Raw genomic sequence first — 25,147 nt, 5'->3', positions numbered from 1 at the left:
CAACTACAGCACAAATAGCCAGCTCAGCTTTTTTTAAAAATTATTATACAGAGTACTCTCAAGTGGCTAAGTATTAGCTTACGGGACAAACCCTTCCAACTCGTTCTTACCTCGCGGGCCTGTATCGCCAAGTTCTCCCGATGGTCCAGTTAATCCTGTTGGGCCTCGTCTGCCCGGGTGACCAACTCCGCCCTTTGGCCCTGGTGGGCCTGGAGGCCCAGCGGGACCACGCCGTCCTGTCATTCCAGGGGCCATTGGCCTCCTCAGATTATTTGCTAACAATGCAATTTGATCTGGAAGAAGAAAATTCAACTCGTTATTAAATACTTATTCTTGTTAGAGATTTAAACCAATTCCCTATTACCACATGAGTTCAGGCATTGGTACATTACAGGCATCTTTTAGTATTTGGACTCTTCACTTCTGTAACAAAGCAAGATGGAAAAACTTGCATTTATACAGCACCTCTCACATCCTCAGATGTCTTAAATGCTTCACAGCCAATGCAGTCTAAGTCTGCTATCTTTTCCAATTCAGCAACACACAACATACCACCAAAAAGGAATCCGATGAATGACCATGAATATTCTGTTGCCGATGGTGTTCATTGGTGAATAAATGTTCACCAAGGCACCAGGAGCACTGCCCTGCTCTTCTTCAAGTAGCACCATGGGATCTTTTATATCCATCTGAGAGGGAAGATGGGCATTGCTTTGGCATCGCATCAAAAAGATGGTTTCTCTGACAATCCTTTAGTACTGCACTGTGATGTGTCCCCAGGACTTGTCCTGCTCAACAACACATTATATTCTTGAGTTCATTCTAATCCAGTGTTTTGTTTAAATTGGAAATACTGGGTTAAAGGCCAAGGCTGAACACCACCAAGGTAGAAAAGGGTAGGAGAGAAGATGAAATCAATCAACTTGGCTTAGATGGTACCAAACTTAGGGTTTAAAGATTTTAGGAGGAATAAGGACCAAGAGAGGCAACGGAACCCAGTTTTGAAGTCCTGGATATTAACACTTTATATTACGGGGTGATGAGTTAATGCTTAATCTCAGGGTGTTGCATATTCAATGAATAGAACACATTGTGTATTTCAATTTTAAGAGAAACAAGAAGGAAAATTTCAGTGAAGGGCAGCAGTTTCAATAACACCGAGATTGACATGGAAGATTGTGGAGGTGAAGGTTGGAGGCTGGATACCCTTTCTCTTAAACCCTGTCTCAGAATGTGGGAGAAGTGTTGCAGCATCCATCCTAGATATGGGCATAATGTTCAGGTCCTGGCTGGTCTAGGGCTTTTAAGAGTTAAGAGCCACTGAGCAGGAAGAAAGGATCAGCAAAGCAGGTTCCTCTCCGAACCATGAAGAATGGGATGTGCAATTTCATTATCTCATGTTGGATATAATTGTGCAACACAAGAATTTAATTCAGTGGTAAAGACTCAGAATTATGTAAATTTGTCAATTAAATTCAACATTTTTGTAAAATAAGTACAACAAAAAGTTTAAAACCCATTTTTAGTTCTAAGTTGGAACCAACCTATGTACCTTAGGTTTCTCATTGACTTAATTTTGAAATTCCCAAGTACTGGAGAATAGTTTTTCGAATTCATCAAGAAGAGACATGCTCCCATTTTGAGATTTACCTATGCATCGTTATATCAATTTTTACAAGGAAGTAGCATGCAACATGGATAAAGGGGAACCTGTAGATGTGATGTACTTAGATTTACATAAGGAATTTGACCAGGTGCCACATCAAAGGTTACTACACAAAATAAGACCTCATGGTGCAGGCGTAACATATTAGCATGTATAGAGGATCAATCCAGCTAACAGGAAACAGAGCGTAGGGATAAATAGATCATTATCAGGTTGGAAAGATGTAACAAGTGGACTGCCACAGGGATCATTGCTGGGGCTTCAACTATTTATGACTTATATCAATGACTTGGATGAAGGGACCGAATGTATGGTTGCTATATTTGCTGATGACACAAAGGTAGGAAAGTAAGTTGTGGAGTGGATATACAGAGTCTGCAAAGGATATAGATAGGTTAAGTGAGTGGGCAAAGATTTGGCACGTACATACGAACATATGAATTAGGACCAGTGGACTACTCAGCCCCTCGAGCCTGCTCCACCACTCAAAACGATTATGGCTGACCTGATTTTAACCTCAATACCCCCAGCCTCACATTCCCGCCTACCTCCTATAACCTTTCACTCCGCTGCTTATCAAGACTCTATCTACTTCTGCCTTAAAAATATTCAGAGACTCTGCTTCCACCGCCCTTTTGCGGAAGAGAGTTCCAAACACTCATAACCCTCCAAGAGAAATATATTTCTCCTCATTGCTGTCTTAAATTGGCAACCCATTGGGCAGGGTTTTCGGGTCAGCGGGTGGCCGCGATTGGTGGGCCCGGGTGCAGCTGGAGAATGGACCGCCACCCGCGATGTGCCCCCCAACTGCGATTTCACACTGGCTGGCCAATTAACGGCGTCTGCCAGTGTGAAGCGGGCACTGAAAGGCCCAGCACTGCCGGGGTGGGAGCAGGAGGAGGCCAAGTGCTGAAGTCAGTGCGGGCGTGGGGGGAACGTGGAATGAAAGCTCCCTGAAGGCAGAGAGCTGCCTCAGGGAGCTGAAGAATTTAAATTCAATAAAAACAGATTTAAAAATCCAGGAAAAAAAATGCCCACACATCAGAATGAGTCACCTAAACATATGGATGCTGAAGTTTGTGTCAAAACATTTTACTGTTTTTTTTTCAAATTAATCTTGGAAACCTCATCCCGCCCTTGGATGAGGTTTGCTCAAAAATGCAAAGGCCGCCCGGCCGATTCGCCCACCCGCCCAGCCATAAGATTGGACGGGCAGCAGAAAATCCCCGCTAATTGAAACTTTAATGGCCTTAATAGGGCCTCTTAATTGTTGGCGGAGGCGCGTGCCTGCTGACCGAAATATTGCGTGAGCGTGCGATGGCGTCGGGACGCTCACCTGACGTCATCGTCATCACGCGCTATTTTACGCCCAATTGGGTCGGGTGCGTGAAAATCCTGCCCATTATTTTTAAACAGCGACCCCTAGTTCTAAATGGAGGATAATGTGGGAAAGTGTGAACTTGCCCACTTTGGAAGGAAGAATAGAAAAGCAGTATATTATTTAAATAGAGAGAGATTGCCGAACTCGATGGTACAGAGGGATTTTGGTGTCCCAGTACATGAATCACAAAATGTCAGTATGCAGGTACAGCCAGTGAGTAGGAAGGCAAATGGAATGTTGTTGTTTATCACAAAGGAAATGGAATTTAAAAGTAGCAAAGTTTTGCTGCGGTTGGTGAGACCACATCTGGAGTATTGTGTACAGTTTTGGTCTCTATTTAAGAAAGAATATAATTGCATTAGAAGCAATACAGGGTAGGTTCACTTGGCTGATTCCTGGGATTAAGGGCCTGTCTTATGAGGAGAGGTTGGACAAGTTGTGCCTGTACCCACTGGAGTTTAGAAAAATGACGGGTGATCTTACTGAAACAAATAAGATGTTAAGGGGACTTGACAGGGTGAATGCTGAAAGAATATTCGCCTTATGGGAGAGACTATAACTGGGGGATACAGTTTGAAAACAAGGGGTCTCCCAATTGAGACAGAGATGAGGAGAATTTTTTTCTCTCAGAGGGTCATTAGTCTGTGGAATTCTCTTCCTGAGAGAACCATGGATCAATGAATATTTTTAAGGCTGAATTAGACAGATTCTTGACTGACAAGGGAGTCAAAGGTTAAAGGGGGTAGACAGGAATGTAGAAACCACAATCAGATCAGGCATGATCTTATCAAATGGCAGAGCATGCTTGACAGGCCGAATGGCCTACTCCTGCTCCAAATTCATATGTTCGTATGTAATCATAACAGTGCCCGGAGACAAACTGCCCATGAGAAATAATATTTCCATTTCAATGCTGCCCTACTCTACATAGAAAATTAAAAACTGTATGGGGTACACACAAACCTTGTTAACGTACCCTACATCCCATTGTCATGATTTTAGTCACAGTGAACGTTTCAACATTTACTGTGGTAAATTGCTAACCTTTTCAATGCAATTTCGCCAAATTAACATGCACAATGAAGATTCAAGTGGAGTTACTGTGGCTGGTAGCCATCTCTGCGCAGTCAGAATTTTAAGATTTTACCTAGAATTTACAGCACAATAACAGACCATTTGGCCCAACAGATCCATGCTGGTGCTTATGCACCACACAAGCCTCCTCCCACCCCCAAAATTATATACAATTTGGTGAGGGTTCCAAAGTCTTTCTCTGAACTCTGTCACCAAAAAAGAAAAAACATATTTGACAGCTGACCATGGGCAACATTATAAGAAAATAACAAATAGAAACAGGAATAGGTCATATGGCCCCTTGAGCCTGCCCCGCTATTCAATAAGATCTTGGTTGATCATTTACATCAACCCCAAACAGACATGGGCAGGGACTCGGTGGGCCAAATGGCCTCCTTCAGTGCCATAATGGCTCAACGACTTTCCCAACCTGGCCCCCATGTCCCTTGATTCCCTTAATGTCCAAAACTCTGTCGATCTCAGTATCGAATACACGCAGTGGTTGAGCATTGACAGCCGCCTGGAGTATAGAATTCTAAAGATTCTGGATTCTTGATAAGAAAGAGATAGCTACATCTCTTTATAAACACGTGAAACTCTTCCGTGACACAGGGCAGGATTTTGCGCTTGGCGGCGGTGGTTGGAAAGCAGCCCGTGATTGGCTCCGCACCGTGATTTCACGCGGGGTGGGCCAATTAAGACCCGCCCTGTGTAGATCACAAGCGGCAATGCTGAGCGCTGCCTGCGTGGGCGGGCGGGAGGCGGGGGGAGGGAGAGTCGGGCCTGGAGCATAGTTCACGCATGCTCGAGAAAGAGCGCGTCAAACTCTCTGAGGGACGGATCTGCCTCAGGGAGATTGAAGCGCTGTGTAAAAAAAAAAATAAAGACAGTAAAAATTTAATAAAACATGTCCCCTCATGAGATGGGACATGTTTTTAATTCCAAAATAAAGTTTTTATTTAATGTTTATTTGCTTTAGGAAACCTCATCCCGCTCGTGGATGAGGTTTCCTAAAAAATATAAAGGCCGCTTGGCTTTTTTGCCGGCTCGCCAACTGTAAGGTTGAACGGGCAGCGTAGATCTGAATTTAATTCGATTGTTGATGACCTTAATGGGTCTTTTAATTATCGGCCGCTGCGCACCCGCTGAATGAAATATTGCGTGAGTGCGCGATGGAGTCAGGACGCGCGCCCAACGTCATCACGTATCATTTTACTCGGGTGTATCAGGCGTGCACCTGAATGCCGAGCGTAATATTCTGCCCACAGAAACATAGAAAATAGAAGCAGGAGTAGGTCATTCAGCCCTTCGAGCCTGCTCCGCCATTCAATATGATCATGGCTGATCCTCTATCTCAACACCGTACTCCCGCTCTCTCCCCATACCCTTGACGCCTTTAGAGTCCAGAAATCTGTCTATTTCCTTCTTAAATATACTCAGTAACTTGGCCTCCATAGCCCTCTGTGGTAGAGAATTCCACAGGTTCACCACCCTCTGAGTGAAGATGTTTCCTCGTCTCAGTCCTAAATGGTCTACCTGGTATCCTGAGACTGTGACGCCTTGTTCTAGACACCCCCAGCCAGAGGAAACATCATCCCTGCATCCAGTCTGTCCATCCCTGTCAGAATTTTATATGTTTCAGTGAGATCCCCTCTCATTCTTTTAAACTCCAGTGAATATAGGCCTAGTGGACCCAATATGACAATCCAGGAATCAGTCTGCTGAACCTTTGCTGCACTCCCTCTATGGCAAGTATACCCTTTCTTAGGTAGGGAGACCAAAACTGCATACAATATTCTAGGTGTGGTCTCACCGAGGTCCTGTACAGCTGCAGTAAGACATCCTGGCTCCTGTACTCAAGTCCTCTCACAATGAAGGCCAGCATACCATTTGCCTTCTTAACTGCTTGCTGTACCTGCCTGCTTGCTTTCAGTGATTGGTGTACAAGGACACCCAGGTCCCTTTGTACATCAACATTTCCCAATCCATCACCATTTAAATAATACTCTGCCCTTCTGATTTTCCTACCAAAGTGGATAACTTCACACTTATTCATGTTACACCTGCATCTGCCATGATAACAGTGCACCTAGAAAATCATAACATGATTAGGCAGGAGTTCTTTGATGAAGTAACAGAGAAGGTTGATGAAGATAGTGCATTTTGTGATAGTGATTTTGTGTATGTAGACTTTCAAAAGGCATTTGATAATAGACTTGTTAGCAATGTTTTAATAGAGCAAACAAGGAGAAACTATTTCTGGGCGGGGAAAAGTGTTGGAGAACACAGATTTGAGGTATTTAACAAAAGAATCAGAGGTGATATGAGAAAAAAATGTTATACTCAGCGAGTTGTTATAATCTAACATGCACTCCCTGAAAGGGCGATGGAAAGAGATTCATACACAGGATATACAGCAAAGAAACAGGCCCATTTGGCCCAACCAGTCCATGCTGGTGTTTATACTCCAGTCAAGCCTCCTTCCATCTTATCTCATCTAAATCAACCATCGTAACCATTTATTCCCTCAAATGCTTGTCTAGCTTCCCCTTAAATGCACTATTCACTTCAACCACTCCCTGTGGCAGTGAGTTCCACACTCTCACCACTAGTTAAGAAGTTCCTTCTGAATTCCCTATTGGATTCCTTGGTGACAACATTAACTTTCAAAGAGTTAATACTCGAAGGGGAAATATTTACAGGGCTATCGAGAAAGAGGTGCGACTAGTTGGATAATGCTTTCAAAGAGCTGGTACAGGCATGGTGAGCTAAATGACCTCCTGTGCAGTATAATTTCCATGAACATGGTTTTATGAAAGGGAAATCATGTTTGACAACTCTATTAGAATTCTTTGAGGATGTAAACAGCAGGGTGGATAAAGGGGAACAATAGATGCAGTCTATTTGGACTTTTAGAAAGCATTTGATAAAGAGCCACACAAGAGATGATTACACAGAATTATGACTCATGGGATTGGGGTCATTGCACAAAGGGTGATGGTTTTAGTTGTTGGAGGTCAATCATCTCAGTCCTAGGATATCGCTGCAAGAGTTCCCTAGGGTGGTGCCTAGGCCCAACTATCTTCAGCTGCTTCATTAATGACCTGCCTTCCATCACATGATCAGAAGTGAAGATGTTCAATGATAATTGCACAATGTTCAGCACCATTCGCGACTCCTCAGATACTGAAGCAATCCATGTCCATATGCAGAAAGACCTGGACAATATTCAGTTTTAGGCTGATAAGTGGCAAGTAACATTCACACCACATAAGTGTCAGGCAATGACCATCTCCAACAAGAAAGAATCTTACTATCTCCCCTTGACATTCAATGGCAATACCATTGCTGAATTCCCCATTACCTACATCCTAGGGGTTATCATTGACCAGAAACTGAACTGGACTAGCCATAAATGCTATGGCTACGAGAGCAGGCCTGAGGCTAGGAATTCTGCAGCAAGTAACTCACCTCCTGACTCCCCAAAGCCTGTCAACCATCTACAAGGTGCATGTCAGGAGTGTCATGGAATACTTTCCACTTGTCTGGATGAGTTCAGCTCCAACAACACTCAAGGAGCTTGACACCATCCAGGTCAAAGCAGCCTGCTTGATTGGCACCCCATCCACCACCTTAAGCATTCACTCTCTCCTCCACCGATGCACAGTAGCAGCAGTGTATACCATCTACAAGATGCACTGCAACAACTCATCGAGGCTCCTTTGACAGCACCTTCCAAACCTATGACTTCTACCACCTTGAAGGACAAAGAGAGCAGATGCATGGGAACACCACCACCTGCAAGTTCCCCTCCAAGCCGCACATCACCCTGACTTGGAAATATATCACCGTTCCTTCACTGTCACTGGGTCAGAATCCTGGAACTCCCTCCCTAACAGCACTGTGGGTGTACCTACACCACATGGACTTTTTTTTCATTCATAAATGGGATGTGGGCTTCGCTGGTTGGGCCAGCATTTATATTACCCATCCCTAATTGTCCTAGAGAAGGTGGTGGTGAGCTGCCTTCTTGAACTGCTGCAGTCCATGTGGAGTAGGTACACCCACAGTGCTGTTAGGGAGGGAGTTCCAGGATTTTGACCCAGCGACAGTGAAGGAACGGCGATATATTTCTGAGTCAGGTGAGTGGCTTGGAGGGGAACTTCTAGGTGGCGGTGTGCCCATGTCTCTGCTGCCCTTGTCCTTCCAGGTGGTAGTGGTTGTGGGTTTGAAAGGTGCTGTCTAAGGAGCCTTGGCGAGTTCCTGCAGTGCATCTTGCAGATGTCACTGCGCGTCGGTGGTGGAGGGAGTGAATATTTGTAGATGGGGTGCCAATCAAGCAGATAGTGTCAGGCTTCTTGAGTGTTGTTGGAGCCACATTCATCCAGGCAAGTGGGGAGTATTCCATCACACTTCTGTCTTGTGCCTTGTAGATGGTGGATGGGCTTTGGGGAGTCGGGAGGTGAGTTACTCGCCACAGGATTCCTAGCCTCTGACCTGCTCTTGCAGATTGGTTCATCCCTAAATGCCCTCCGAACAAGGGCAATTAAGAGTCACCACAGTGCTGTGGGTCTGGAGTATCATATGGGTCAGCATTGTCCTTCTCTTACCTGTACCAGGTAAGGACGGCAGATTTCCTTCCCTAAAGAGAAGGACAATGGTTGCATGGTCATCGTCAGACCTTTAATTCCAGATTTTTATTGGATTTAAATTTCACCATCTGCCTTGGTGGGATTTGAACTCAGGTCCCCAGATCATTACCCCGGGTCTCTGGAATACTAGTCTCCCATTTATATGGCAGTATTTAAACGACTGCAGCAGTTCAAGAAGGTGGCTCGCCACCACCTTCTCAAGGGCAATTAGGGATTGGTAATAAATGCTGGTCCAGCCAGCGATGCCCACAAACTGTGAATGAATAAAGTAAAAAAAGATTAGCATGAATAGAGAGTTAGTAACTGGCCAGAAAGTAGAGAGTAGAAATAAGTGGGTCATTTTCAGGCTGTTACTAGTGGAGAGCCGCAAGGGTCAGTAATGGGGCTCAGCTATTTACAATCTATATTAATGACTTAGATGAAAGGACAGAGAGTAACTTATCTAAGTTTGCTGACCTTACAAAAACTAGGCTGTGAGGGAGACACGGGGCCTACAGAGAGATACAGTATAAACAGGTGAAGTGAGCAGGCAAGAAAGTGGCAGATGAAGTTTAATGCGGGGAAATGAGGTTATTCACTTTGATAGGAAGAATAGAAAAACAGAATATATTTTAACTTGTGAGAAAGAATTATATCTTAGAGTTTGGTGAGCTTTGGATGCTTCATACAAGACATACAGAGAGTTAGCAAGCAGGTACAGCAAGCAATTAGGAAAGCAAATGGTACATTGGCCATTATTGCAAGGGGCTTTTTGACGTGGACTTTTTTTCATTCATAAATGGAATGTGGGCTTCGCTGGCTGGGCCAGCATTTATATTGCCCATCCCTAATTGTCCTTGAGAAGGTGGTGGTGAGCTGCCTTCTTGAACCGCTGCAGTCCATGTGGGTAGGTTCACCCAAAGTGCTGTTAGGGAGGGAGTTCCAGGATTTTGACCCAGCGACAGTGAAGGAAGGCGATATATTTCTGAGTCAGGTGAGTGGCTTGTAGCCATAGTATTTATATGGCTGGTCCAGTTCAGTTTCTGATCAATGATAACCCCTAGGATATTGATAATGGGGAATTCAGCAATAGTATAGCCATTGAATGTCAAGGGGAGATAGTAAGATCCTTTCTTGTCGGAGATGGCCATTGCCTGACACTTGTGTGGTGTGAATGTTACTTGCCACTTATCAGCCTAAAACTGAATATTGTCCAGGTCTTTCTGCATATGGACATGGATTGCTTCAGTATCTGAGCAGTCACGAATGGTGCTGAACATTGTGCAATTATCATTGAACATCTTCACATCTGATCATATGATGGAAGGCAAGTCATTAATGAAGCAGCTGACGATAGTTGGGCCTAGGCACCACCCTAGGGAACTCTTGCAGCGATATCCTAGGACTGAGAAGATTGACCTCCATGTCAAGAATAAGCAAGTCTTGCTGCAATTGTACAGGGCTTTGGTGAGACCACACCTAGAGTGCTGTGTACAATTTTGGTCTCCTTAAGCAAGATATAGCAAAAGGATGAGAGGTTTGTCCTGTGAGGAGAGATTGAATAAAATCAGTCTATATTCACTGGAGTTTAGAAGAATGAGAGGGGGTCGCATTGAAGCATGTTAGATTCTGAGAGGGTGTGACAGAGTAAATACTGAGAGGTTGTTTCCCCTGGCTGGAGAGTTTAGAATTTGGGGCATAGTCAGAAGATAAAGTGACAGCCATTTCAGCCAGAGATGAGGAGAAATCTATTTACTCAGAGGGTCATGAATCTTTGGAATTCTCTATCCCAGACAGCTGTGAATGCTGAGGATATTCAAGACTGAGATCAATAGATTTTTGGGGATTTAAGGGATCTGGGGATCGGGCAGGAGAGTGAAGTTGAGGTAGAAGTTCAGTTGTGATCTTATTGAATGGTGGAGAAGGCTCGAAGGACCGTAAGGCCTACTGCAGCTCCTATTTCTTATGTTCTTATGTCTTGACGCCCAGTGTGTAACACCATGGAAAATGGACTCATCATAAAGACCATTGGAGTGAAATTGATTTCCTGGCCACTGGCGGAAATCAATTTCACACACCCCCCACCCCAATGTATTCTAGTAAGTGTTCCTACGCAATTATCCATCCAAGGATAACATGACTAATAAACAGCTTAAAAGGGTAACTCCTTTAGATGTTACTTATGACATTGAATTTACAGGACAGGAACAGGCCATTCAACTGTTCTGTGGTGGCATTTATTCCCTATTCAAACTTCCTCCCAGATTATTACATCTCACACTATAAGCATAACTGGTATTCCTTTCTCCCTCAAGTGTTTATCTTGCTATTGACATCAACCACCCCGTGTGATAGAGAGTTCCTTCCACATTCTAACCACTCTCTAGGTAAAGAGGAGTCTCTCACGCCTGAGGTAATGTACCCCACTCTATTTTTAATCATACCCTTTTTGTGGTCTTGTGTTGGCACAGCTTTCAGTGAAACATTAATTAATGCACAGTGACTGAATAAAGAATGACGAAAGTTCATCGTGCAAGGTGAAACTCACCATTGATCAGGCCGTGACAGAGTTCCCGGATTCGCTGCTCACTTGCCAGTTTTCCCTGTGGGTGAGTGAGAGAAAGATGTATAATTTAATCAGTTGACATAAATAAAGGGTATGTGGAATAGACAGCACACAGGGCTAAGGAGAAACTGGATAAACCAGCAACATAGAATAGGTATGATGCGATTTCAACATCTGGGAAGAAATAATGAAAAATAGTTCAACAATACAGACATCCATATTAATATCCTTCCATATGATGGATTTATTCTGTGTATTATACAAGGTTTAGATCAGGTCATTAGGAATCTGCATGCCGAAGCTAAACATGCAGGATGTGTTGTCAGCTTAATACCATTTAAAAAGCACCAAAGGATCTACTTGTAAAGATTAATGAACTAGTTTGGAGAGGACACGTCAGGGTTAGCTTGCTATTAACCTGGAAAGAATGTGAATATTAAAATCCATGCAAAATCATCTTAATTTTACGAGACCATCTAAATTCAGCTGGGATGCAGAGTCCATGGTGCCCCATTGGTATATTCTGAGGTAGAAGCATTTGACACATGAAACGATAATCTTAGAATCAATGGGTTTAGAGCAAGTGACCCACGTTGCTTCCATACTGTTCCTTGAGATGATCCTCCAACTTGCAAATAAATCAGAGGGTGATTTTTTTACCTAGGGAGTGGTGATCTGGAATGCATTGCTTGAAAGAGTGGTGGAAGTACTTTCAATAGTAACATTTAAAAGGGAATTGGATAAATACTTGGAGCACTATCAAAAAAAAACTTGGCATCAAGCCACATGTGGAGATATTAGGAAAGGTGAAAAGAGGTATGGTTTAAAAAGTAACTCAAAAAGAGGAGAATTTGAGAAGTGGAGAGGCTCAGGATCTAAGCAGCTGAAGGCATAGCTGCTAATGGCAGAGAGCTTAAAATTGGAAATGCGCAAGAGGCCAGAATTGGAGGAGCACAGAGATTTCAGAGGGTTGGAACACAAGGGTAGAATTTGGAAACAGGATGAGAGAATTTAGAATCGAAGTGAAAAGGAGAAATTTGCAGGGCTACGGGGGAAGAGGGAGAGCAGGACTAATTGAATAGCTCGTTCAAAGGGCCTGTCACAATGTCATGATGGGCTGAATGGCCTCTTTCTGTTCTGTATGATTTTATGGAATTAGCAGCTTCCATGTATAAGGGTTCTGTGCTCATGAATCTGCCTCATGCCAGGCTGAGTCATTGGGAAATCTACTGCATGAAGTGGCTCAGGTTCATTAGCCGCTCTGTAAAGACCAGAAAGAAAGTTCAAGCAAAACAGTCACCCACGTTGCTTACATACTGTTCCTTGAGATGGTCCCCCACCCACAGTATTTTTGAAGAAGTTACTTACAGGAGCACCTGTTTTTCCAGTAATGCCAGGGACTCCGCGCTCTCCGGCCACACCCATTGGCCCAGGAGGACCAGGAACACCGTCTGTTCCAGGAACGCCAGCTGGACCAGGGTTACCTTTGGGTCCCACCTCACCACGACCTCCTGCCTGAAAACATCAGAAAGGCCAAAGAGAATTAATATCAGATCAGCCAGCGTTCCACAACATCATTGCTAATTCAGAAATTGAGGTAGTGTGAAATAGCTTTCAGCTGCAAACTGAAATAGGCAACAGGATATATAATAATAAAGACTTCAATAATGCAAAGGCAATGGATTTATTCTTTCCTGCTCCTCTCTCTCTCTCTCTCTCTCTCTCTCCCCCCTCCCAGGATGCACTACCTTTTCACTGAGTCTTGTACAAGGCCATGGGCTGCCATGGATTTGACAACTTCCCAGCTGCCTGATCCCCACCTGGGAAAATTGTCAATAATAGGGACAGTGGCAACTTGGCCCTTCCATTGCCACTCAATGCAACTGCTGAGTGGGTGTGCAAATGTGCGAGGAGCTCGTCCAACTAATGCTTCATTCCAAAAATAACATTTTTTCGGATACAGTATCTGAGCCAGTGGTTAGTGTAGTGACCCTCGGCAGGAAAAAAGTGAATATGAACCTATGGTTCCCAAACCCTTCCATCGATGGTATTTCTCTGGTGACACTTACCTCTCCCTTCTGCCCCTGTGGTCCTGGTTGGCCCTAATGGAGACAAAACAAAGGTGGTTAAAGATTTATTCAGGACAAGTCTTACTTCTTCGTAGCCTCCGTCTGTGCACAAAATGGAGGGTTTTTAAAAAATATTTTTAGGGAACATTGTGTTATTCTGTGAAGAGAGGTGTGTGTGTGTGTGTGTGGGGTGTGTGTATGATTTAATTAAGCTGGGGGAAGGTTATTAGAAGACAGATTGTCTGGGGGGGGAGTTAAAATGTGAAAGGATAGAGGTGTTAGGTTTGAGTTACAAGTGAATTGGTTGGATCTAACATTTGGACCTTTAGATAAGTTGAGAGTTTGTTTGAATATCAAAGGGAAGTCAGAGATAACAAGAAACATGTTTGCATCTTGAGGGGTTCCATAGGTAAACAGAAGAGGGTATATTACAATTTATTGACCCGAATGCAGACGGAAAGGTAGAAACATGAAAGATTTTACATTTGGAAGGATTTAAGTTTCAAAGAGGTGTGAGAACAGTGCAACATGAGATGAAAGGGGCAAAAGATATTCTAGAGTTACTGTGGAAAGCTTAAGAGGGCTATGAGATGGAACTGGAGCTGAGCTGAGCTGGGAGCTGTTAGCTGTCGCTCTAGGCTGGGAGATGACGCAGTTTAAATTAGCCATCCAGTCAAGCTAAAAAAGTCTTGGGCTGCAACAATCAGTCATGTTCTGAAGTTTTGGATTTCCACGGCAGAGTGGAAGAGAGTTAGAGGTCATGTGGTAGCCTTTATTAAAGCTACAGCAATTTGCCTTGGGTAATATTACTGGATTTTTATAGTTAAACATCTGTAAGGGAGTGTTGCTTGGAAGGTGTTTACTTGTGAGTCTGACAAAGTAGGGAGTCTTTTAGGGGAATGTGTTGTAAAATTAATTTTAACTGTGCAACTGTAATATTGTGTGCTTAAGTTTTTTTTCATTCTTGTTAATAAAACTTTTAATTTTAAAAATCCCGAAAGTGTTACTGGACTTGCTGCTGAGGTCAGTATGTCTTCTTCTCATTTTCAGAATACAAAAAAAAGGGTGTGGCCCGTTAGCCAAGTTTCCCTCTGGGATTTGGTTTGTGCAGCAATTAACATCGGCTGTGGTCATAACAGTCTGCTGGTGCCCGAGTTTGCAATCTTCTTGTTCAGTAATATAGGTCATGCTGACTGCCTGAGGCTGAAGGGGAAACAGGTACCACTATTCCACACCAGCTGAATGTTGAGACAACCAATTCCAAGGGAGGTACCAATAAGGATCTCAAGTTCCATCCATGAACCAGAGAGAATCCCACTAGCAACTCACAATATGTTCTTGCTCCTGCCCAGCTGCTGACTTGCATGGTGGGAGTGCAAAGAAAGTTCACTAGACTGGATCCTGGAATGAGGGGATTGTCCCGTGAGGAAACATTGAGCAGACTGGACCAATATTCCTGGAATTCAAAAAAATGAGAAGAACTCTCATTGAAATATATAAAATTCTTAAGGGACATGATGGAGTAAATGCTGAGAAAATGTTTCCTCTGGCTGGGGAATCCAGAATATAGGGACACAGTCTCAGGTTAAGGCGGTTGCCATTTAGGGCTGAGATGAGGAGAAACATTTTCACTCAAAGGGTTGTGAATCTTTGGAATTCGCTACCTCAGTGAGCTGTGGATGCTCAGTCATTGAGTGTATTCAAGACTGAAATCAATAGAGTTTGGGGCACTAAGGGAATTAAGGGATAAGGTTGGAAACTGGAATTGAGGTATGGTTTTGTTGAATAGCAGGGCTTGAAGGACCAAAAAACCTACTCCAGCTCCTAGTTCTTATGCTCTTTTAATTGTCTTTGGGTGAGGATGAGAGAATTATATTGCTGGCAGGTCCCCTGCATATGCTCCTGATAATCATGTCCACATAATAATGAACTACATAGGCATGAGATGCCCAGAAATATATTAGTAATTGCTGGCCATGCAGATGAGCACGCTGGTTCTCTCTGTATCCTTCGGCCACCCCTCTGCAGGTCGTGCCAGGCAGCCCAATTGGTCGCTAATGTGGCAGAGTCTGTAGCTGGGCCATCTGAATGCTCATCTCTGCTGGCATTGGATGTCTGCATGAAACACAATACTACCTCTCCCCATCTCCTCAAGTACAGCCTCTCAATACATTGACCCAGTGACCTGGAGGTGGTAGGAGGTAATGGTAAAGAAGCCAGCAGCACAACCTGACCTCCAAACCTTCGCTCAACTTCCAGGGAACAGTGGGATTTCCATGCTGGTGCTTTCAAAGCAAGAGCACAGAAATAGGGGCAAACTGCAAACTCTTTCCCACTAAGATTCCTGAAAAGCTACCAAATGGAATACCTCTGCACAAAACCTCTTCCTAAATTGGACTGTTCAGATTTGTTTAGTGCAACTTTAATGCACTTCACTCATACTCTCCATTTGGACCAGGGTCTGTTTGATGTTGCTTATACTGATGTTATGGATTCTGCCCTCAGCAACTCATATTATAACAGCAGCTCATTAACATATTACAACCATGCCTCATTATTTATAACAACACATTATCATATCACAGCCAGTACCTATTGGAGGGTAATGGAGGTGTGGTTGTAATGTCATTAGATCAGTATTCCAGGGGCCCATGCTAATACTCTGGGAACATGGGTTCAAATCCCAAGGCAGCTGGTAGAATTTAAATTCAATTAATAGATCTGGAATATAAAGTTACTCTTAGTAATGGTGACCCTGGGAACTATCATTGATTGTAAAAACCCATCTGGTTCACTAATGTCCTTTAGGGAAGGAAATCTGCCATCCTTACCTGATCAGGCCTAGAAACAACTCCAGACCAATGGCAATGTGGTTCATTCTTAACTACCCACTAAAAGTGGCCTTTATTGTTGCAATCAGGAGCTCATTATCAAATCACAATTAGCATCTTATTGTCATAATACAAACAGCATATTACAACCATCATTATATTGCAATCAACATCTCATTACCATATTGAAAGCAGCATTACATCATATTACGCCCAACAGCTTATCATATAACAACCTGTCTACAAGATTTTTGTGTGATTGATGTGACTGATGATTGTTATGGTTGTTTTTTTGTTGAGTATGTCATATGCAGTTAGTTGTGATCAATAGCTATGAGTAACAGTGATTGATAGACCAGTGTTTGGATAATATTGATCTCACGGTAGATTTTAACTCACCAAATCTCCTTTTTCTCCTGGGAGCCCATCAGACCCTGCGAGTCCCTATAAAACAATAAATACAATAGGAGTTAACATATTGTGAAGATGGATTTTTAAAAATACTTTGGGAATATGGTGATATTCTGTAATTCAGATTGTGTGTCCATGATTAATGACACTGGGGGAAAAGTTCATGGAGACAGCTTGTCTGTGAGAGTTGAGAGGTAAAAGGATAAAGGGGCTAGATGCATGCATTTGTAATGGGAGGCTATGGTGAAGTCGGATTTACAAGTAAATAAGTTGGGTTTTAAAATTTGCATTATAAGTAGGAGCTTGACTTTTCAGCTATTAAATTTCAAAGGGGAGTTTAGAAGTGACTAGGGACTTCTACAGCTTACCAAGATTTCATAAGTAAACAAGGGAAGGTTATTAAATTTTATTTGACCCGTAAGTGGAGGCAATAGGAAAACATGAAAGATTTTTATATTTTGGAAATGTTGACTTCAAAGAGGTGTTTGAGAACAATGGAATCTAAGATGAAAGGGAAAAAATATATTTAAGGAAAGATGTTTAGTTGAGTTGGGGGTGGCTGTGTGGGGGAAAAGTTCTGAGACCAGATCTGTGCTGAGAAAAGTTGTACAATCTAAACCAGCCATCCAGTGAGGCCAGAAAAGTCTTTGTTTCAGAAAACAGATTGTTTTTGAACTTCCTTGGATTTCCACAGCAGAGTGGAAGAGAGTGAGAAGCCGTGTGCTAGCCCTGTTTTTGCCTTGGGTAATATTATTAGATTTTTATGGTTAAAAGCCTATAAGGAAGCTGTTGCCAAGTAGTTTACATATGTGTGTTTTGACCAAGTGGGTTTTTTGGGGGGATGTTTTGTAAGACTGTTTTAACTGTTAGGAAATAGGGATAGTTTAAGTAAGTTATATATGTATTTGGAGGTGTTAGTAATAAGGTATATCTTTCAGTTTAAGTTTAATTTATTTTTTTCCAATTTGTGAGTTAAAAAGGTGAAACCTGGGATCTAGTTTCATTTTAGTGTGGAGACAGCAAGTCTAAGGCTTTGTTCGTGTGCCTGCATTCTAATGAGTTTTATGACGCTTGAAGTGGAGAGCTGTGTTATCAAGAGGGTAGTGGTTTACAGCAGTGAAAATAACGTAGAGAAAACTGTGCTGTTGCCTAGCAACAGGGGTCCAGAGAGAGGGACCCACAGAGACAGAGAAAACTAGGAAAGCAGCTTCAGTTCAGATGAAGCCAGGATTCCAGAGAGGCTGGACAGCAAAAGGACAGATTGCAAGTTCCAAACTAAAGTTGAAGTGAGCTGCCAGGAGAAGCTGGACACAGGAGAAGGAACTGCAGGAGCAGGTTCCAGAAACTAAAGAAGAAAGTCACCAAATCCTGGGGAGTGGAACAGGAAAGGTCCCAAGAGGACAGTCTAGTCAAAGGACACGGACGGGAATCTGGAAAAGGTCCTGTTCTCTGGAAGTGAAAGTAAGGAGCAGACAGGAAGGCTTCAAGCTTAAAGAGAATAAAACTGCAGGACGCAGATTTAAAGTAATATAGACTTGGGAGAATTCAGAAGATCCAAGGGGACAGCTGAAAGTCTCTTTACTATGGGCATGTGATGCAGTAGTGTTCTGTTGGCACGGCTGAGTCAGTGAGAGAGAGTGCATGGAAAGAAACATTGGATGGGCTGGAGTTGTTTTTGAATGCATATGGCGATATAGGGGAGAGGAACATCAGATGGAGAGTTCAAAACCCTGGAGGTGGACCCTTGTGGAGAGCGTCTGTGAGAAAGCATCGGTTTGGAGAAGATTCCAAAGCGAGTTCTTAGAGTGGAGAATGGAAACCCTTGTGTGAAAGACGGAGTTCAGTGAGACTAGTTGGTTCACAGTGTGACAAGCGTCTGGGGGGAACTGAGGAGTGATCCATAGCATCTGTTTGGGGTGGCAACTGTCACTTGGTTTCAGAGTGTGGTGTGCCTGACCACAGGTCACCTACTGGTTTACATGGACTGTGTACTTATTGTGAACGTGAGAGTATAAGACAGCTTTTGTAACTTGTGTTATCCTTACAAATCTGTATATATCTGTGGAGTTATGGTTGTGGGTGAAGGAATATTGTAATATAGTTCATCTTTTCTTGTTTAATAAATGTTTTATTCTTCTGTTAAAAGTTCATCAGCTGACTCCTGTGACTCTGTTCAGTAGCCACTCTCCACGTTTCTAAAGAAAATATAAAAGTTGGGATCTATCAAGCCGATTCCACCCTGGGATCTGGTTTGTTCAGTAGTAACATCAACTGGGATTATAATCTGTGTAACTTTAATCTGGTGTGTTTAAGTACTTTTTCTTCTTGTTAATAAATCTTTTAATTTTAAAATCCTAAGTGTTACTGAGATTCCATGCTTCTGGGGTTAGTAATTTTTTCCCTTGTTTTCAAAATAGGAGAAATAAAGGTTATGATCAGTAAGACGAGTTTTCCTCTGGGATTTAGCTTGCTCAACAAATAACGTCAGCTGTGGTCATAACAATATACTTGAACAACAGAAAGTGTGTTTCATTCCCAAGAGTACAATAAGAGGAATTTTGCCTGGGCTGAAGGGTCTGAGCTATGAGGAAAGATTGGATAGGCTGGAACTGTTTTCCTCGGAGCAGATAATGTTGAGAGGGGACATGATAGAGGTGTATAAGATTTTGAGGGGCATAGATGGGGTGGATAGAAAGGCACTTTTTCCATTAGTAGAGGGGTCAATAATGAGGGGGCATAGATTTAAGGTAAGAGGTAGAAGGCTAAGAGGGGAGTTGGGGAAAAATTCTTTTCACCCAGCGGGTGGTAGGAGTCTGGAACTCACTGCCGGATGGGTAGTTGAGTATGAAACTCTCGTAACATTTAAGAAGTATTTAGATATTCACTTGCATTGCCATAGCCTCCAGGGCTATGGGCCAAGTGCTGGAAAATGGGATTAGTGTAGTCAGATCTTTGTTGAACGGCGCAGACATGATGGGCCGAATGGCCTCCTTCTGTGCTATAAACGTCCATGAGTCTACAAGGAAGTTTCTTTTTTTTATTCGTTCGTGGGATGTGGGCATCACTGGCTGGGCCAGCATTTATTGCCCATCCCTAATTGCTCTTGAGAAGGTGGTGGTGAGCTGCCTTCTTGAACCGCTGCAGTCCACGTGGTGTAGGTACACCCACAGTGCTGTTAGGGAGGGAGTTCCAGGATTTTGACCCAGTGACAGTGAAGGAACAGTGATATATTTCCAAGTCAGGATGGTGAGTGGTTTGGAGGGAAACTTGCAGGTGGTGGTGTTCCCATGTGTCTGCTGCCCTTGTCCTTCTAGGTGGTAGAGGTCACGGATTTGGAAGGTGCTGCCTAAGGAGCCTTGGTGAGTGCATCTTGTAGATGGTACACACTGCTGCCACTGTGCGTCGGTGTGTAGGGACTGAATGTTTCAAGTGGTGGATGGGGTGCCAATCAAGAGGGCTGCTTTGTCCTGTATGGTGTTGACCTTGTGTAGTGAACTGATGGAGCAGATTCCTTCCCTCCCAATTGCTGTCAAAGATGTGGTGGAAACCATCCCCACTTGCAGGATTCCCACAGGTCACTAAACAACACAGATTGATAATGTTCTATAAGCACAGAATCTACATAGATCTTATACCTGAATTTTGTAGCAGGGCTTTTAGAAAGAGACATTGCCCCAGAAAGCTTGTGAATAGAATGCTCACATGAATTAAAAAAAATAATCCCAATATGTTCCATGCAGCAACCTGGAAACAGGAAGAGGCCATTCAGCCCCTCAAGACATTCTGCCATTTAATTAGATCATGGCACATCAATATCTAATTTTAATGATAGATGTTAAAGATTAGCAAAGATTATTATTTGAGCTTTTCTGACTGATTCTCTAACTTGGTTTTATTCTTGGTGGGAATTTAACTCTAACCTGAGAATCAAAGTTAAATTTGGTCCAGGTCATCGTTACGTGAATATGCTCCAAGTAAGTGAAACACTGGATTTACAAATATAGTGACAGGAAAATATTCAGCATTCAATTAAATCATAACTGACCTGTGCTAATTGTGTAAATAAGGGTTAAGTATAAATAGTTGGAGGACATTAATTGGCTGATTGCTTGAGCACATATAAAGAAATACATTGACACTGGTGGGGGAGTAGAGTTTGGAGCTATACACTTGTAATGTTTCGCTCTGTGAATAAATCTAAAACTGAGTAAAGATTCGCTCCTGGCCTCCTGCTTCACCAACTGTCTGTCAGGAGTTTAACAAAGTGTATCTTAATTCCAGCTATCTGCCTTGGTTTCATAATCCTTAACACTCCTATCTAGCAAAAATCTACTAATCTCAGTTTTAAAATTTTCAATTGACCGCCAGTCTCGAAAGCTTTTTGCAGGGTGAGAGTTCCAGATTTCCATTACCCTTTGTGTGAGGGAGCACTTTCTGACATCTCCCTGGCTCTAATTTTAAGGTTACGACCCCTAAGGCCATTCCTCAGGTCAGGAACAGTCTGGGATGCCATCATGGTTATTCCCTTACTCCGTTCTCGATTTTCCCACAGATGGATATTGGATCTTGCGACATTAGGAAAATAATTTTTATGCACTATCTTCACTTCTATTTTCACTCCTTGTTCTGATGGTGATATGCTCCCAGGCAGTGATGTTTCATTATTTTGAGCAGGCAAGTTTACCTCTTTAACCTTTTAAGCAGGTTTTTGCCTGTCCAGCCAACCTCACAATGCTGTTGCTGAATTCTCTGCACCTTGCTGCTGACCCTCCTCCCAACAACATGGTTGACTCCTCTGCTAGACTTGTTGAATCCTCTGCTACACTTGACGGCATTCCCATTGGTTTTACTTGCAGTCTTGGTCCTGCCAGCGATGCCAAATTCATTGTCAACTTTCACCTTTGCCCCCCACTGGGTGATAACTTGGCAAGTGGGTCGTTGCTGAAAATGACTGGTTTTCAACCTAATGATGTCAACGCGAATTGTGTAGTTTCTACAATGAATGGCCAATATGCTATGCTGGATTCAGGCCAAAGCAGTGAGTTAAAAAACTCAATAAATGTGGAAATTTGTGGGCTGGCACCAGAAAAGAAATAACAACAAATGCTGCCGGGTTGTCAAAAAATAAAAATACATCTAATTCAGGGGAGGGAAGCTGCTGCCCTTACCCAGTCTGAGCCACCAGCTCCAACACAACATGGTTGACTCTTAATGTTCTGAAATGACCTAACAAGCCGCTTAGTTGTTACAATCAAAATTATTTAGGGCAACTAGAGGTGTGTAATAATGGGCTGCAGCGGTTCAAGAAGGCTTACCACAGTCTTCTCAAGGGGCATCAGGGAATGAGCAATAAATGCTGAACTTGCCAACAATACTGAAATAACTAATAAGAAGGACCATCCCGAATGGTACATTCCACTTGCTGCATCAATCTGCACAGCCAGAATTAATCAAAAAATAGTTTTTGGCTCCTGATACAAGTTCAAAATTTGGGACCCCAAAAAAAAAGAGTGAATCAGAAATCTATTCCTCTTAATAATTTCGAGGTTGGTTAGTAACAGGTTTTGTTACTGTTGGATAAGTACTAGAAGTGACCACAAGAGATTGGTCTAACAGGGGAATTGGACAATGGCTGCTAAAATTCATCATTTCCAACTGTCTGCCTGCAACACTATGAGGGACACTTCACTGCTTAAACAGGGTGAGGTGAAAAAGAGCCTGCATATTAACCCACATGGGAACAGAGGGAGGCCAATCAGCTCCTCGAGCCTGTTCACCAATCAGTGAAATCATAGCTGCCCATCTTTGCCTCATATCCCTTAATACAATTGTTAACAAATATCTATCAATCTTGGATTTAAAATTAACAGTTGACCGAGTATTAGTGCCATTTACAGAACAGGGTTCAAAACTTCTACCATCCTTTGCATGTAGAAAAGTTTCCAAATTTTAGTACTGAAAGATTTGGCTCCAATGCTCTGTAGGTGTGGACTCCCCAACCAGCAGAAATAGTTTCTCTCTATCTAGCCTACCAGTTCCCCTTAATATCTTGAAAACTTCAATCAAATCACTCCTTAACCTTAAAGTTCCAGGGAATACAGCTTTTGTGAAATCTCTTCATCACAATTTAACACTTGGAGTCCAGGTGCCATCCTGGTAAAGCTACTAGAATTGTATAAATAAATTAAATCACAGAGCTCAAACTAACAGTGAACAGAGACCTTAACCTCTAAAATCATTAATACATTCAACTGAGACTCTCTCGGAGAAGGTTTGGCTCAAATACAGAGAACGTGTTCCCACAATGGACCCAAATATCACTGAGAACATTCTGAGATTGAATCCCTGTTGCCAATCCTCCAGGATTGTCCTGGAGTCTCCAGGAAATGAGGATACTGTTGAGAACAGTCCAAACAACCCAGCAGAATAATCACATTAAAATTAAAATACTTTTTTCAACACTTTAACTTATTAGCTATAAAACAGTTGGAGATGGGAAATAAAAGGTTGTTTGACTGAAATGCCCTTGGTATGTCGGACGCCAGTGAGATGGACATGTCGGTTAACCAATGGTGTTAGTATGGGGGTGGGGTGGTTGGAAATCATGTGTTGAATCCTCCAGGAATACATCCAGTCAGAGTTGGCAACAATGCTTGCAACCAGGGGCTCGACACTTGAAAAGAATCTCACAGTAGGAATTGTAATGGAGGCAAACATTTTCTTACCTGGTTACCTTTGGGACCAGAAACTCCAACAGGACCCTAAGGAAGGAAGGAAATTAATAATTAGGGTGGCCATGAAAAATAAATTCTTTTGACTGTACAGAAAAAGGGAGAAAGCATTACCCAACCTTACAATCACCAGTGAAGGTGAGAAAACTGACTGTCAGCATGTAAAATGGTGGCGGAGGTGCACCTCTGCACGTGTCCGCTCTTAAACATGCCCCCCAACGGGGGGAGAATTCTGCCCTGACATCCTCTTCTGACAAAGATGCACGTAAATTTGAGGCAGCAAAAATAAAGGAGGACATTTATTTCTTTAACCAGAGTCAGTGAAAAGAAAAGAATTGGGGCTGAAAATTAAATGTTTAACTCAAAGCGCAAGAATGGAAAATTCATCTGGTTCATCAAGCATGTCTTCTGTTGTCTTAGCAAGTACAACTCAAAACGTGTTTCTCTTCAAGGGGATCAAATCTACAAGGGAATCAAACCTCTGGTCTCACTGAGATACTGTGTTAAATTGAACACCATGGATTAAAATGATGGTGGGATCCACACTTACTGCTGCTCCAGTTTTACTCAAGGCACATTACAGCTATAAACAAGGTGGCTCCAAGAATAAAAAACAGGAGATAAAAGGTTGGCAGACAGAGTCCCACAGCTTCAGCCCAGAACTTCCCACACAACTGGGAATCTTGTAACAGTCTAGCAAAGGGTTTGTAATATCCAGACAGAGAGTTTGTAATGTTCCCATGATTGACTCAGGAGTAGAAGCAGTGAAAAGCTAACTCCGCTCCGTGGTGTTATGTGACCTCGGGGGTTGCCAATTAGCTTTGGTGCCCCTGATTTTGGGATGGCAATCCACAGACCCTTTCTGTAAAGTTTTTTTTATTCGTTCGTGGGGGATAAACATCATTGGCAAGAACTACATATGTTTCCCATCCCTAATTGCCCTCGAGAAGGCTTGCTAGACAACATCAGGGGGAGTTAATCATCAGCCACATTGCTGTGGGTTTGGAGCCACATATAGGTCAGACCGGGTAAGGATGGCAAATATCCTTCCTTCAAGGATCTGGGTGAACCAGATGGGCATTTATGACAATCTAATAGTTTCATGGTCACCATTACTCATATTAACTGTCCTTTTAAAATCCAGATTCATTAATTAATTAAATTTAAATTCCCCCAGTGGCCATAGAACTCACATTTTAGAGCATTAGTCTAGGCATCTGAATTACTAGCCTAGTAACATTGCCCCTATTCCACCATTCCCACTAGGAGTGTGGATAACTGGAGAAAGACAGGATTGCTTTTGGTTCTGATACCCTCCACAGTTCAATAGTCACTGACATTCACTTCAAGGTTCAGGCATGAACCATTTGGATGAGGGATACTGAACACCCACACTCATGGATTCATATCTTGAGCAACAGTCACAGTATTCAGGAGAGAGAGAGAAAACTGGTAGAAGAAAAACAAACTATAAAAACCTTAATGTAAGTTTTCTTTTCCAGCCAGAGCACTGGGGGAAAACAATGGTGTGTCTATACTCTGAGGCAGAGTCTGAGACTCAGACCCAACGGAGATCACAACTTAAAACCTCTCAAGCAGCAAGGCAGGAAAGAGAGAGGCTGCCTGAGCACAGAGGATAGTTGTAGCAATCAGTAACCCATCGCTGTAAGCCAAACTGAGTCTGACCTGGAGAGAGGGATTTGCAGGAACACATTCTGAAAACAATTATAGAGGGCCAGAGGTTAAACTATGGGTCACCAAAATAGAGCTGGATCAAACCTGAGAGA

At 42.9% G+C, this 25,147-nt stretch overlaps 1 protein-coding gene across 1 annotated transcript in view; it reads right to left on the bottom strand.

Moving 5' to 3' along the window:
- The window catches only part of col9a3 (collagen, type IX, alpha 3), a 149,684-nt gene that overhangs the window by 9,887 nt on the left and 114,650 nt on the right, over positions 1-25,147 (bottom strand). Inside the window, exons 25-30 of the mRNA XM_078554812.1 lie at positions 23,355-23,390; positions 16,618-16,662; positions 13,388-13,420; positions 12,687-12,833; positions 11,301-11,355; positions 111-293 (exon numbers count right to left, since the gene is read on the bottom strand). Coding sequence (XP_078410938.1) covers positions 111-293; positions 11,301-11,355; positions 12,687-12,833; positions 13,388-13,420; positions 16,618-16,662; positions 23,355-23,390 — 499 coding nt within the window. The remainder of the gene's footprint in view (positions 1-110; positions 294-11,300; positions 11,356-12,686; positions 12,834-13,387; positions 13,421-16,617; positions 16,663-23,354; positions 23,391-25,147) is intronic.

This window comes from Cetorhinus maximus, chromosome 13 (assembly GCF_964194155.1).
Source record: "Cetorhinus maximus chromosome 13, sCetMax3.hap1.1, whole genome shotgun sequence".
Taxonomy (NCBI): domain Eukaryota; kingdom Metazoa; phylum Chordata; class Chondrichthyes; order Lamniformes; family Cetorhinidae; genus Cetorhinus; species Cetorhinus maximus.
Note: the sequence above shows the minus strand (reverse complement) of the source record. Positions and strands in the feature narration are given on the sequence as shown.